Below are 15,464 nucleotides of genomic sequence, written 5' to 3'. Positions count from 1 at the left end.
TTGATTTATTGCACACCGTTACTTTTCAATACTCACAAATGCCCGAATTCATGCGCCATTGTCATAAGTCCGAGGTACGTGTGAGGTTTGTCTTCTCCCACGCCAAATCTTTGGTCTGTACACGCACCACCAATTGTGGCCAAACCTGTAAGTTTTGAATAGGTTTACGAGAATTCTTTTGTTTCAACTGCGTGGAGAAGGAACCACACAGCACAAATGTCTAATTGTGTGAGGTATGCGCATAAATAGACCTACGCGATAGTAATTTACATTGGTAGCTTAAAGTACTATTTTACACGACATAGATTGAGTCGCTATATTTTACTAGAAGACAGTGGCTGCCTTTGAGAACAGTTTCATAGAAACTGAGTAGCGAACTAGCTTACCACACTAAAGTGCAGAATGATTTCAAATACAATTTTTAATGGTTATACGTAAACTTGTACACGCAATATTTGAAGGTGAGCGACATACCGCTCTTATTTGGGAAAGCGTTTGCGCTCATGGGAAAACAATATTCAGTATATGGTAGACGAATTCCTGAAGCTCCAATGTGTTACAAATAAGTGCCATAATATCATACCAATATATAGAAGCTTCTGCATTATATGAATTTGCTTCACGCCTCCACTACTGTTAAATTGTCAGTTCATATGACACAAATGATTATAAATTCTAAAAACCGTCTTTTTTGAAAGCACTCCATTCAGGTTTCAGTCGACCTTTGATACACGCAGACGTGAATTACTTTTGAAATATAACGTCTTATTATTGCGCTTACAAACGTAACCAAACGCTGTTATTTATTGTTAGAAAATTTAAATATGCAGTAGTAATGCGAAACGCGAAAAACGAACGTTAGAAACCCCAAATTTAGACAGCACAGGTACGCTTATTACTTTGCAGTTACACGCGTATGGTATACAGATATTTACGGTAATACGGTATACGGATTGAATGCTGAATAATTTAGTCTGCAGCGTTTACAATCATATTACAATATACAAGAGTTCTAGGTGGCGTCTGTTGACTGCTTATGTCTAATTACGTTTTATTGAACCTAATTTGCTGAAAAGTCTCAGAACATTTCCCTTAGAAGTATTGTAGAATTATTTTGTTACTTGAAAATGCTTACTATGAACTACGGCCCTGAGTTGGTCAGTGGAGAGATTTCAAAATAATTTATTGAAAAAACTTAATTTTTTAAATTAAAAAGACGTTAAGCATTTTGGTAACAGCAGTCCCGCGAAAGAGGGGAAACAGAACTGATGAACTTGAGCTTTTGTTGCTGAGCACCCATCTCGAGGTTGCCGTTGAGAAAGATGAAGATGCTAAAAAAGGCTTTAATATCTGCTTAAGATTGCATTTTTCTCGCAATGCATTGTTTCCTGAAGGCTTTTGACTAACAGTTTTCTGGGAAAATGCAAGATAGTTGTAGTAGCAAAGCGACAGCAAGGTATTTGAAAGTGAATTCGGATGCATGGAGCGTGGGTATTTGCGCATATGTTACATAAATGGCAAAGTATTCTTTCCGGAGGGATTTAAATTACTAAACTTGCAACTAAGTTGCAGTACTACGGAAAGTACGACGTGTAGACATGTTAATATTCTTAACCCTTGAGTTTAGTTCAGCGTAACTGACAGATCATTTGCGATTTATAGAGCCCTATTTTTTTCTGTGCATAATACGTTAGAGTAATACGTGGTATGCTAGGCTGTGTGAGCATGCATGTCTCATACCGAAAATTACGGTGATGATAACCACCCGCTTACTGTAATAGCCACCTTAACCGTGAGAACATAGATACATTGCAGCACCCATACAGACCAGACGGCCCGCTTCCAGCAACGTTCGTGCTTGTTACTCGCCTTCCCCACCCTGACAGCAAGATATTGACGATTTTCGCGAGGCAGTTTGCTCTGGAGGAACGAGATGGCGCTGTCGGCGGATGCCGCCCGTTGCCTTAGCGGAAGCGCACGGATAAGAAACAGTTAAAACGTCTGCCCTGTTTTAGTGCCATCAGCTGTCAGAAATCAAACTGGGTGTTTGCTGATGCACTGTGCTCTTTTTATGCTGCAAGATGTGGAGCGGCAGAGTGAAGAAACGTGCCGTAGTCGGCTGCAGAAATAGTTACTCGCCTATTATGAAATAGAATGAATCTGTGTGACCGAGTTCATGGACCGCTGCTACTTCAGGACTGCCTTAGTTGCCGGGCCTTCGCGATACACGGCCTTTTCCTGATTATAAAAAAATCACTTATACGCCAGAGGTGTATCGCTAACTTCCGAGGAAAGGACTTCAACCCCAGAACATCGGCAAGACTGGGCACTGCTCTTTAAACAATGGCAAAGAGAGTAGCGCCGCTTCCTGACACAGTAAGTTTTATGCACGTTGTCTACGCGCATCTATCCCTACTCACAAGCAAACGTACACCCTCTCTACCGCCCACGTATCATGGATAAGTGAATCAGCGCACACTTCAATCAATGCACCGAAGCATGGGTGACGGCGACTACACCGACAGCACATGAATGGTCGAAGCTGAATGTTTTGTGGCGGTCCACAGAGTAAGCGAACGACTATCGATAACACGCCTTTGCTACAAGCTATTACAAATGACAAAACATCTATGTTCCAAGCCCTTGTGCACAGCAAGAACAAATCTGTCGAAATTAAGCACTGCCGCGAGAGATTAGGCAGAAAATAAACACACTGAAGAACTTTACTGAGCCAGCAACATGACAAGCCGCTACTTCAAAGTGTTTGCCAAATAAATACCAAAGAGCAAAACACTCTATTCCTTATTTAATTCATAAGCGGAAAGGTTGGACAGATCGGAATATATTTCTAGCACCAACTTTAGTACAAGCCCCGTATACACTGCTCGCCCCGTTTGGAAAAGGCATTATGAGCTCAGAAAGCGCTTACATGTCCTCTGAAGCTGTGATCAAAGCTTCGTGTAGACTCAGTCACCGTCCACAATATCCGCCAATACAGAGGTTTTCTGCGCCGCACCGGGCTTCATTCTCCATCCATTGTAAACAAGGAGGCCGCGGAGGCAAGTAATGAACGCGTCGCCACGTGGTCAAACATGGCGGCGCAAACAGAATCGTCGCGAATAGGGTCAATAGATGGTAACATCTGCGACCCTCAGTCTCATATCTCGCCGAGGGCAACGCATTACGTATTCTTTGCAATTACACTTGTGATCAGCTGCTTGTTTTGATTCTGCTAGGACTGCAGAGGTGGCACGGAGCCGTTAAAGTCGTTTAAAGTCAAGCTTGGTGCCGGTGGGGAGGGGCGAGGGCGGAGTCAGGCTATTCAGATCGTGCCGCAGCATTAAAACTGCTTATTTATTGACGATGCGGAATGCTATTGAGCGCATTTGCTAGCTGCATTAATAAGGTACCACTCCTCTCTTGTTTGGTACGAGATGACGCTGGAGAGCAAACGCCAAATATACGCCGACCAGACGACCCGGAGGGAGCGAACATTTATAAGGGCGTTCAGGCTCGCGGCTGGCGAATAAGGCTGTAAGAAACTTTTTATAACGCGCATCTGGTGAAGAGAGGGACCCCTGTCGTATTTGCGTAGACGCAGCCTATGGTTACAACGCCAAAACGTCTACTACGCTAACCCACCAAACGTAGAGATTCTATCGATAGGATAGCAAGGAGACGTTCCGCAGGCGACGCGATTGGAATGATCTGGAGGGTTATTCGGTCTTCTTATTGGCTAAGCAGTCCTGCAGCTTCCACAGTGCTGCAAGGAAATACTGAGATAGTGTATAGGTATTAGTCACAATAAATACTTGCCGCTTCCTCACAAATTTGTGACGTACCCTATATCGCAAAACAGGCTTCCTTATAAATATGTAAAGTATATTTCAGGACGCTAGCGCGCAAATGCGTCGGCTTACCTGTGATGTCGGTAGAAAACGTGCCATTTACGACGAATGTAAGTTCTGCACTAGAATGGAAGATGTGGTTGGAATCAGGTTCGACAAAAGATTGTTTTTCATATTTTACAAGCAACATTATAGACTTTCTTGCAGCCAAATTCTGGTATTAACAAATAACGTCACAGCCAGCCCAACAGGATCAACAAAATTATTGAGTTTTGCGAAAATTATTGTGATTCTTCCTACAGTATAAATGAAATCGTGGCCTACTTCTGAGTTCCTTTAAATAATTATTTTATTGAGTATTGCGGTGATGGCAAAGTACCTCTTGGATGTTTTAATGCACACATTCTTCTTCAAAAGGTGTCTATGGTATAAGTCTTGATACACTGTTCTTTACCTGGAGTAATTTAAAAGGTAGAGGCAAATTTAGCTGCAGGTAATAAAACATAAATTGACATAAAAAAGCCGTTTTCTTGGGCAACACAATAAACTTTTCTGTGTAATAAAGTGACGACTGCGACAAAATTTAACATTTAGCAGAACGAGTGCGACATCATGTTAACTGATAATTTTGCAGTTACATCAGTGCAATTTTCACATTTCACTGATCATTATTCGTGTGAACACACACTTCGAACACGTAAGCACGTTTCCCGCGACCGCGTAGTATTTATGATGCTGCTCTGCATGGCACGTGAATTTCATCTCGCTGACTTTCTCGAAGCCATCTAGATCTGTGATAATCGAGGGGTCTGATTAGAGGGATTGAAAAAAGTACCCCTCTGCCTACTGCTTTTCACATATAGAGAAATATAGGTTTGCTTTCAAAATAAAGGAAATATTTATCAAATAAGTATTATTCGTGTGTTTCCGTGGTATCGCAAGCCCACATAAAAGGGAAAAAACACAAAACAACATATGGGAGTCACCATGCCTAGGGATACGGATACGAAGAACTTTATTCAAAGCATCCTGAGAACAATCGTCTCTAATATTTTGACCCCTTGTCTGCAGAAATAAAGAAGTATTTCACTGCGACAAAAGCTGTTTTCGTAAGGCTGCACGATTGTCTAAGTGTTCCCCAGCTGGCAAAAGGTGCTCACCCACGCCTTATTATTTGCAGCATAGCTGCCGCATTTGCTTTTTGTATGCGATCTAGTAACACGCGCACAGCTATGTCCTCATCCACCGCTGCACACGGACACGATGCGTAGCTTGCAGATTGAATTATGTTTAGATTAGCCAAGGCAGCAGCAAGGTCACAATGCAGTTATTGGTTATTTTGTTCGGATTTTATGGTAAACAAGCAGCGCATGCCAGTGCGACAGTCCCATCTGAATAAACATTCCTTCTTTACTTCAAGGGTCCTATATTTCGAAGTAGTGCCTTTTTTAAACAATGGTTCATTACACAAGGCGTCAGTATATTCAATGCTGACGTCACAGTCATGTCGGTAAGTTTCAACAGAACTATATGCCATTTTGTGTATTGCAGTACGCATCTTCTGTCTTCGGTGAGGCTATTATATGGCTATATAAATATTAGCACTCTATGAATATATCGGGACGGTGAATTTGTTGATAAATATGAACTTCACAGTATTTCACGTCTTCCGGTGACTAGAGGGCCAGTTGAGGATTCAATATCATTGCGCTGAATAAAATCGCCAGTCACCGGTACACATTGATGAAGTAATTTATTCCATGGATGCGCATGCATTATACTCCGTGCAGTGCTAATTCAATGTAATGTTCCCTTGCACAGAGCCAACGCACTATATGCAGGTGAAACGTATACATACTTTCAAATGCCTTGTACGCGCAACACTTTTTGCAACTGAAAGATACAAAGCATTGCATTACATCGGAATCTATTAAAGAGGGCGTTCTGCTCAACACACTGATGTTTCAGGCTCCTTTCTTCTTAATCAATACGCTAAATGAGGGTCACAATATATCCACTTCGACGGGAATTCCATATTAATGCTGAAAGGCCTAGCCTCGATGCAGGCTTGCCCCTAACTACTCTTAAGGATGATAAAAAAAACTTTGTGAGAACTCCTTAAACGTGATAGCGACAAATAAATGAATGTAAAGAAAACGTACCTGGTAATGTGGTAAACAATATCGCATGGTACAACTTCACATGCGTTTACATAATCTATCGTCTTGTTTAACGTATCTTCAGCGTCAAAGCCGCAGACGATGGTGCCCTTTTGATGCCTAAACCCATTGTTAGCTTTGCCGCAGGTGCTGTTGCCGAAAATTTTTTCATCCTAGAAAATCGGAACAAATTCGGCTGAACCCATCTCACAATAAATACCGACGTCACTGCAATAAGCGTTGAAGCTATGTAGAGACGTACCGTATTACCAGCACGGAAACAAGTCATTTATGACGCTTTTCATACGGGTGTCACACGGCGCACTTTTGTACGCGATCAAGCCCAATCTTGATCAAATTTCTCGGTTGTGATTATCTCCCACGCACAGCTTGTGCAAGAGGGCCAATCACAACCAAGAATTTTGATCCGGATCGGGCTTGATCGCGATCATAAGTTCTCGTGTCAAAACCGGTATCCCTGAACACGCCGCATCTATCATCGACGCAGCTGCGAAAGACGCGCGTGGCGCTAGTGTGAACGTATAATCAGACAAGATTGTTTCAAAATATATATCGCGTGTTCTTTTCCACCAAGCACCGTATAAAGCGTAAATATTTTTCTTTTGTCATTAAAGAGCTGCACGTACCCAGTGACATAACTAGTTCGGACGGTTGGTTTCGCACACTGTTTCCGCAGCGCAGCAGCCAGAAGTTGTATCCATTTCACCATGAACTACCGAATGACGCAAGCTGGTGGGAAAACACATAGACATCCAGACAGACTGCCAGGGACATAGATAAATAGATAGTTTCCTAAGTGAACGTTAAGTTTCCAAAGCAGTCTAATCGCAATAAAACTTTATATCAGTTGCAATGCACTACATTTGTGCACACTATTAAACACTTTTCTACTTCGAAATTGTAAAAAGTAGTAGCGCGGCGATCACTTCAGCTGGACGCTATGAATAATTACAGCACAGGGGCTGTGGGCTGGTGAAGCTGCCTGTGAGCAACTTCTTTCTTTCCGCCCTCTCATCTAATATGTAGGATGGCAAATAAACTTTAATATTAAATACCGCTGCTAAACCGTGCACTATAACAGTTACATAAAACAATTCAGTTTAAGAACGAAGCGAAATATTAGGAAGCAAAAAATGGAAACCTCGTCGTGTTGCAACTTGAAATCTATATTTTGAAGAATGGGCCAATAAATGTTGATTTGTGCAAGCATAAAAGTAAACATATAACTCGAGAAAACGCTTAGGGGAAACTAACACTTACATATTGCTACCAGAATTATTGAAGCGCAGCGCATCGTCGGCAAAACTGCGAGCTATAGGCAAGATGGCGTTGATCCTCAGGAACGTTCGTCCTGTTGCTAACTTCTTTCTCAGCGCTGACTTGCGAAGGCGAGGCGTAAGTCTTTGACTACGCCAAAGCGTAAGCACCCCTCACGCTCTTCCCCTCCCCTCTCACTCCTCCCATGATGGCTGCAATGGAGGTTTTGCTGAATTAAATTCAAATTTCCCGTGTTTGCCCAGCTCTCGCGACATCTACGGGACCTTTCATTACTGTTGGCTTAAAGCCGGCTACAGAGCCGCGGCTTCAGTCGGCTTGTTTATAACGCGTAGCGTCTCTTCGACACCATTTCTAACGTGTTGATTCTTTCACTTTGCTAGCGTTTCATTTCTTTCTTTCTGTCTCTCTCTTTCTTTCTCTATATATCCTTCTTTAAATGTCTCTCTCTCTCTCTCTAGTTTTCTCTTTCTCTCGCCCATAGCAAGTTCTGTTACAATTGTTGGTATAACGCAATCATATGGTTCCCATATATGCATGTGCTACAAGTGAGGGTGTATAGCCTAGTGGCTATGACGCTCGCCTTCGGACCGTGGGTACCCGGGTTCGAATTCCGCCTCCCCAAGACACCTTAAAGCTCTATTTAGATTTGGTATGAGAGGCTTCTATGTTGCATGATGTACACTCCCATGTTATGTGGTACAGGGTTGGTGCTGACCCGCACCAATGAGCCAAACAACGTGGATAATCTCTTGAGTGGTGCTGCCGACCCTGCGTTGACGCAGCAACTTCAGGTATGTCCTAGTCGTTCACCTCACTGTTGCGGCATAACACTTTGTACGGTCTAAAAGTATCAACTACGCAGCTTTTCAGGCAATCTTTAGCGGCACACGGGAGTGCACACCCATACCTGGGCGCCTGGATGGGTTTACCATTTGCCGTTGGCGAAGGTTGTGGCGCTGTGCATCTCTACCCTGCTGCTTCGTGACATTTACTGCTGCTAGTTGACGAGCATCCTCGGCGTATTGAATAAGCTGTTCAGCGTCGGTAGCGAGTGAAGCGTCGATGCTCTGTGGGATCACGGCGTCTATACCGTGGTTTGGACCTCACGCTCCTAGACAAGAGGGAATGACGTGAATCGGCTGGTTTCCTGAATAGTGCTATTGTGCAGAGGTCAATACGCTTCTCTAGAACGCGCGATCCGCGGTGTCAGGACTGCGCTGGCGAATCTGAAGATGGCATATGACACAAAATCGCTAAATGTGAGGTTGCGTGACTACATTTACAGTTTCTATTGATCTACTGATTTCTCTCAACCTGGTAGTCGGGTTAAGCTTTTGTGGATATTTGGCACACAGGAGTGAGTTCTAGACAAGTGTGTTGAGCTCTGCATGGTAATTTATTGTACGATAGTACCTGGTCGATCTTTTATGTTCAATTGTCTACGTACATTGGCAGCAGGTAGGCGGTGGATTTTAATGCGAAGCATTCTTTGCCTGATTATAGGCAGTTTGGTGCAGGTAGGCAGGAAGGTAGGACTCTGTCTTTCCTGGCTTTATTAAAAATAGAATAAATGTTTGGCTAAAAGTGAAATCCAACCACTGCCGTCCACCACAGATAACCGGTGCTCTAACCATTAGCCCCCCATCGCACGACTACTGCTCTCCATCCAAAGTCAGCCAGCTCTCTGAACCATTTGGCGTTTTTCTCCGATGCCACCTCCTCGTGTTATTTTCTTGTGACAGCTCGACATTTGGAGCGGTGTGTCGAACTTCAACATTACCAGGATCGACCCACATCGCTAACTATTTTCTTCATAGCAGCTATTTAGTGCATATACAATGTATTACCGATCTCATGATGGGCGCAAGTTAACCTTGCTTGAACATTTCATCGGAGATTGCAACTGTCAACGCTGTTGTAACATAGACTATATATACATGACATAAACAAGCTGCAGGTGAAACGCGACACCACATCTTCCGCATTACATGTGCACTAATTTACTAGTAACTACCACGCCGGCATCCTCCCAGCCAGTTGCGTGGGTTTATGTGTACATGTACAAGATCTAGACCGGCTAGTGTGAACCAGCGCTGCTCACAGCCATGGTGTAGGATGTATAACATCCTTTTAACCGCAGGCGTAACGTAGTACACAAACTAAGCAGCAGACCAAACATCCACCACCAAATAGCATCATCGCTTTCAATGTGGAATTCCTGAATATGTTGACACATAACCATTTACGGCCGACATAGCAGATACAGGCAGCAATAAACAGGAAATAACTTAAAAAATACAAATGAGCATTAACAAAAAGTTTAAACACTGATCCTTCCTTTCAACAAATGTCTCATAGATTGTGGATTTGATGCCCTTTGCAGTACTCTGCCATTTTCTGGCTACTTCACATGCCCAGCTCTTGTGCTAAGCATTTCGGGGAAGGCCACCAGCAAACACTACTTGACTACTTCACTATGGAAGCCACTAAATATCTTCGCAGCAGGTGATTGACGTTCAGCTTCATTGACTAACTTTGACTATGTGGTGACCGCATTTTATTACCGTCGTAGTGTTCGAACCTTTTTTTTTGGAGGTTACCCCTAATAGTCCAGCCTTGAATTAAAAATAGCTTACCTGAACCTGCAGAACTTGGTTAAGCTGGAACTTTATTGTTGGACAAACCATTTCAGAGAATCTCAGTGCCGCCTGTGATGAAAAATAGAGATTGATTAGTTTTGGGCTATTGCATAGTCCATATTTTTAGTTTCTATAAAGACATCGTGGTTATTTTGCTATTATTTCTTCCGGCATACATTATACAATAGTTTCTTATTACGGGTATTATCCCATACTTCAAGAAAACAGCAGGGTAATATGGGTTCCAATAGGAACGTCCTTACAATAAAGGTTGCCCATTTACGAATAAATTAGTAGTTCATAACCACACACACACACACACACACAAGGCTCCTTACAATGGGAGCACCTTTCGGCTCCTAGTGGTACTCATGATTAGAGAAGACATAAAGAATAATTAGAAGTAGGGCAAGCGACATTGTTTGACATAAATCTTCTCAGCAGAAAAAAGGTTATCCAAATAGGATTATGTCGACTAAAAAAAAGGTGCAATCCTGTTATTTCACTGTTGGTACATACATTCTTAAGTAAAATGCTTCATAAATCAAAATTGTAGTATATTAACTTACGTAAAAGTTTATTCCTTAAAGATACCCAAACATCAATACACCTAATAAACGCAGTCAGTGCAGCTCACCGCATTGAGCATAGCTGCGACGTAGATGATGAGTTCTTCTGTTGTGTTAAAAGAACGGGTGTAGTTCGTGCTTGTCACAATGCACGTCTCCACTATAAACAACTTAGGTTCAGAGTTCCTATTTGGTAGCTCTGAAAAACAATCGTCGATGAGTTATGTACAAGGTGCCAGCTGATAAGAAACTTCTCTTTCAAGGTAGGTTTCGATAATCACGTCTTTTCAACCAAAGGCTGTTCTTTGCACGAACAGATATCAGCAGGCTAATGGTAGGCCTTTGTTGTGGACTGAATTTTATATCAGTTTAGATGAATGGTAGTTAAATAGTTTGCATAATGCAAAATAAAAGTTCAGTTCCTCGAGGTCGCATATGTTTTGCACTCTACAGGTACGTATTTTCAACTGTGTTGCTTTTCGCCACATGAGTATGCCGCTAACCAATTTTGATACAATTGGAAGTTTTGCAATGAACTCTCAAAAACTGTATTATTGTTGTTCAGCCGGAATATATATTGCGGGTTCGTGAAGCACGGCTTATAAGGAAGACACCAAGCATTGTACCTACTGTAGAAAAACATGTAAGGTATATCTTTTTGCAGCAACTATAGGAGTCAGAAAATGTGCAATGTGATGTAAATAACACGAGTCATAAAAATGCACTGGCTACTAGTAGCCTTATCCTATTAAAATATCCTAGTACGTCAATTGCAAGCGATATGCAGCGCAGGTATTAAACAAAGAGGGACACTGAATGACTTAGAACACTGTACCAGTTTCGCCGCGGATCAACGGCGGTCTGACCTAAGCTATCAGAAAGACAGTTGTAAATTGTTAGATGTCGTTCATCTCTCTCTCTCTCTCTCTCAGAAAGGCAGTTCTTTGGGCAACTGTGTAGCGCATTGCCAACACTGTAGCACGTGAAGTGGAAACACCGAAAATAATCAGAATGTGTTAGCAGTTATCATTTCGGTTGTTCAAACGCGAGCTGCTTGTGGAAAGGTTTTCCGGTATCATTTTAACTTAGTAAAGTTACGCGGATTAGATTTAAAGCTAAGATTCTGAAAAGTTGGTAAGCCTGCGTAGTGTATTGTCTGTTGTCGTTGGTATGACTCATTCAATGAAGGAGCTGCATCGTGAGGAGGAGGAGAAGGAACAACTTTATTAAAAACACCAGCAAATGCATGTCAAGACTGAAATCCATCTCCCCCGTCACCCCTAGCCATCGGCCAGAATAGCTTGAGACACAGAAGCAGCAAAGGCGTGACCGATGATGTCCTGCTGGACGTTGTGGTCTGCGCTGCGGAGCAAAGCCTCCCAGGATTCTAGAGTGCGCGAGCTATCATGCTTAGACGGACATGTCCACACCGAGTGAACCAGATTTTCTGCCTCATCTTAGAATTTTCAATTTGACCTGAACACTCCTAGATGCCACATGCATTGTGTGGCAGAATGATTTTGCGCTGAATAGAGCGGAACACTTAGATCTGTTAAATGGGTCGAGTTCTTATGGCCAAATATTGACACATCTGCCAATGTGCTACGTTTTCTTTGTTTATTTGACTAGTAATTGGCGATAGATTTCATTGGAGAAATATATTATATCCAAGCCCATAACTTTCAGGCAAAATTTAAGTGTTTTTGACTAAAACACACTTTCTTAACAAAACCTTGATTTATGCATTGAAGAAGTAACTGGAACACCAAAGCATTTCTCCGCAAAGTTCGCGAATTAGTATGTCGAAACTGGTGTCATACTGAGGATTTGTTCCAAGTGGATCCGCCTCACGAACTCCACGGCTAGAATTGCAATATGAGCCATAGGGTAATTATTTAAAAGCTTAATTAGTGAATTTTGCTTAATTAGACGATTACGAATTTCAATGTTTTGTCTAATTTTAACTCATGAAATTGAATTGTGATATCTGCCACAGGCAACCTTTAAAGGGACAGACAACCGCTCAGAACATGAATTGAGATAACCCGGCAGATGGAAAGATCGTGTATCGTATTGGCTAGAACGGGCCCTCTTTTTCTCATTAAACGTGGATTTATATTTTTAATTCTTCGCTAAAAGTCGTGAAAAAAGACCTTTGGCGCCCCATGCGGCAAAAACGTGAACCTATTTAAGAGGGCTACACGTGACCTTCTACCAGTGTATGCTGTTCCTGGTCTTTTTATTAATATTGAAATGCAGTAACATTCTTGCTATTATAAGTTTTTTCTAACTAACAATGTGCAGATAAGCCTTCGTTTGTAGTGAAGTAGAAAAGTGACGCTGCCTTCGCCTTCTTTTTCGATTACTTGGCTTGGCTCGTCTATCGACTGAATAACGACGACGGGTACCAGCCGAGCCATGACGTAGGCGTGTACTTGGGAAAAGAACGCGGTGCAGCTATAAGAAAGGTCTGTACAGCAACGCAAACTTATGTGCCAGTCTATTTACCTTGAAAAGTGGCTGGAAAGGTGACAATATAGGTGGCTAGCCACAGTTGCACTTCCTCCAATGAAAGCAGGACGATGGGCGGCTTTCCCAATTTGCGAGGCGGCCTATCGGCATCGCTATCACTTCTCAGCGTTGCTGGAGGAGGGACTGTTATTTTTTTAGAGTCAGGTGCAGGTGCATACACTACCGAGGGTGAGCTTTTCGTTGCGCCATAAAAAAGTGGATCCATAAATATCGGTTGTCAGTCCCTTTAAGATTTTTGAAAGTGTTCACTGGAATTCCCGGTATGTGCCAATACATGGTGGTCGAAGAATTGGATATCTTTTCGTACTGCATTTGGCAGGTCTGACGTGGCGCTTAAGGTTACACAATATACCGGCCAACACCCCAAACCAATCCAGACGCGAGGCGGTTGAATCGAGGCTTGCGCATACATCCATTAACAACCCCACATTAAACTCTAAAGGGTTACTACTGGTCTTCTTCCCATTGATTATGCGGTGTCTACGCACCCGCCGTTCTATGGAACTGTTCTGATGGCAACGTTGCATTGCCGTGACGCCTAAGTCACATCCATATCACTTGACGATTAGACAAACCTGCCACCATAAAGGCGTCGGATTGCTAACTTCTCTAGACATTTGAGGGCACTACTCGAACATCACATGGGATTACTCCGTGTGCGCAGTATAGGGTTTCGTCCGCAATAACATTGCTAAATGTTTATCGTTTTCATGGGTACCGCCGGGCTTCTCACTCAACGGCCAGTGAGGTAACAAACAACCGTTAAAATCGCCTGCCCAACTTCATGGAAAGCACAGTTTTTGACGTTCGAAGAGTTAGCTGGTTCAGTTTGCTCCATCACCGCCTTAATACATCTGGGAATCCGCGCCCTTAGCTTTTACTATGGTGTTAATTTTCCACATTTCCGCAATATTGTGCATTCCATGCCGGCGGCATCGATTTCTTGTTGACTGCAAAGCAATCCGGCTGGTAAAAACTTAGATGACGCTTAAGCTTAGCCTTTAAGAGTGGAACGCGATAGTCTTGCGCTAGCTTATTCCAACTTCATAGGCTGAAAATTAGGTGATGTCACCACGCCACCTAACTTGCTGCCGTCCTCAACAGTGCGTCCCTTTTCTCGGCATCCATTCTGTAACTCTCATGGTACACCGGTTATCTGCCCAACGCATTACATGGCCTGCCCAGCTCCCCTCTTTATCTAGCCGACAGATGCTGATGCATTCTTTATGATTGGACAAAAATAGAAATTCTTAGTTGATGCCGACCATCCCGTGAGCCTTCGCCCGGTTACATCGCATGTGAGAGAAATGGTATTCGGAGATGAGCGCGTGATTTACACGGAAATCAGAAAAGTTAACGACCAAACACATTTCAACAGCTTTGCAGGAAAAGTAAATGAGTGGTGGGAGATGTCTTTAAGCCCGGGAAAGACCGTATGTATTATACCATTTCACACAGGCGTGCACTATATCCATTCACATGTACATTTTAGGCAAACCACTGCTTCGAATAATGGAAAATAATATATTGCAATCATGATAGCGACGGGCCTCAATTGCACACCGGGAATCCACAAATAGTAAGCTAGCTAATCAGAGATTTGATATATCTGACGCGCCCTTAAACTCGCCTCTTCGGCTGCTAAAGTGGCTGTCTCGATTATTAGAATATGTCTGCGAAGTATGTGACCTGTATCCAGAGATGCTCTGTGCAGAATGGAAAAAAATACGAAGACGTGTGCTACCACTCATTTTCTCGCATTATACTTGGGAAGACGCAATAACAATACAACAAAAAAAGGTATAGCTTCATCTTTTCTCTGAACGAGCTTCTGTACATAAATAACGCAGTGCGGAGTAGTATATGATAAACATATTAGCGAAGTTAAGGAAAACTGTTTTACAGCGTAAGCTGTTATGGGCTCATTCCAATAGTCGTTTCGATTGGCGATGGGGTCCGCCGCTGCCGCCACCGGTGTCAGACGCAGCTATCGCCGGGAATGAAAAAATACCCATTTCCCGCCGGGATTGAATCAGGGCCCGCTGCGTGAAGTGAGCGAGTCTACCAATTAGCCTCGCCAGCGCTTGCTAGCTTGCAGCGGGAAACAACCTATCCACGCGTCCTAGTGCGCCAAGAGAGAGAGAGAATAAAACATTTATTGAGTCCCTGAAATGAGAATATCGGCGAGTGGGATCCTTAGTCCAGTATTCAATCGGCGAGGGACGCTGTATTCGCCTGTTTCACGAGGGCGTCTTGGGTTTTCCGATCCTAGTTGAACAGAGCTGCCTCTCACCCTTCCTTGATTCTGTCCTGTGTTGTCTCGATGGATTGTGTTGACTTTCTCATACCATGTGGTACAGGGGGGCTGTTTGATTGACACAGAACCTCTACTGTTGTGTGTGTGTGCGTGTAAGATAG

General features: G+C 43.0%; 1 protein-coding gene across 1 annotated transcript; it reads right to left on the bottom strand.

The window, feature by feature from the left end:
- Nucleotides 1-32: 32 nt before the first annotated feature.
- On the bottom strand, nt 33-10,708 carry LOC119463512 (uncharacterized). The gene is made up of 5 exons (XM_037724352.1): nt 10,583-10,708; nt 9,943-10,014; nt 6,011-6,180; nt 3,921-3,970; nt 33-145 (listed from the first exon to the last, which is right to left on the bottom strand). The coding sequence occupies exons 1-5, from the start codon at nt 10,592-10,594 to the stop codon at nt 33-35; spliced, it is 417 nt and encodes a 138-aa protein (XP_037580280.1). The 5' UTR covers nt 10,595-10,708.
- Nucleotides 10,709-15,464: the final 4,756 nt, after the last annotated feature.

This window comes from Dermacentor silvarum, chromosome 9 (genome assembly GCF_013339745.2).
Source record: "Dermacentor silvarum isolate Dsil-2018 chromosome 9, BIME_Dsil_1.4, whole genome shotgun sequence".
In the NCBI taxonomy this organism is placed as follows: domain Eukaryota; kingdom Metazoa; phylum Arthropoda; class Arachnida; order Ixodida; family Ixodidae; genus Dermacentor; species Dermacentor silvarum.
Note: the sequence above shows the minus strand (reverse complement) of the source record. Positions and strands in the feature narration are given on the sequence as shown.

What these genes read in the sequence shown, in the direction of transcription:
- LOC119463512 (XM_037724352.1), bottom strand. An exon ending in ACCAAGTTCTGCAGGTTCAG is followed by an intron (nt 6,181 to 9,942) that starts GTAAGCTATTTT and finishes CCGATTTTCTAG; the next exon opens with GATGAAAAAATTTTCGGCAA. An exon ending in ATTGTTTACCACATTACCAG is followed by an intron (nt 3,971 to 6,010) that starts GTACGTTTTCTT and finishes CTTCCATTCTAG; the next exon opens with TGCAGAACTTACATTCGTCG.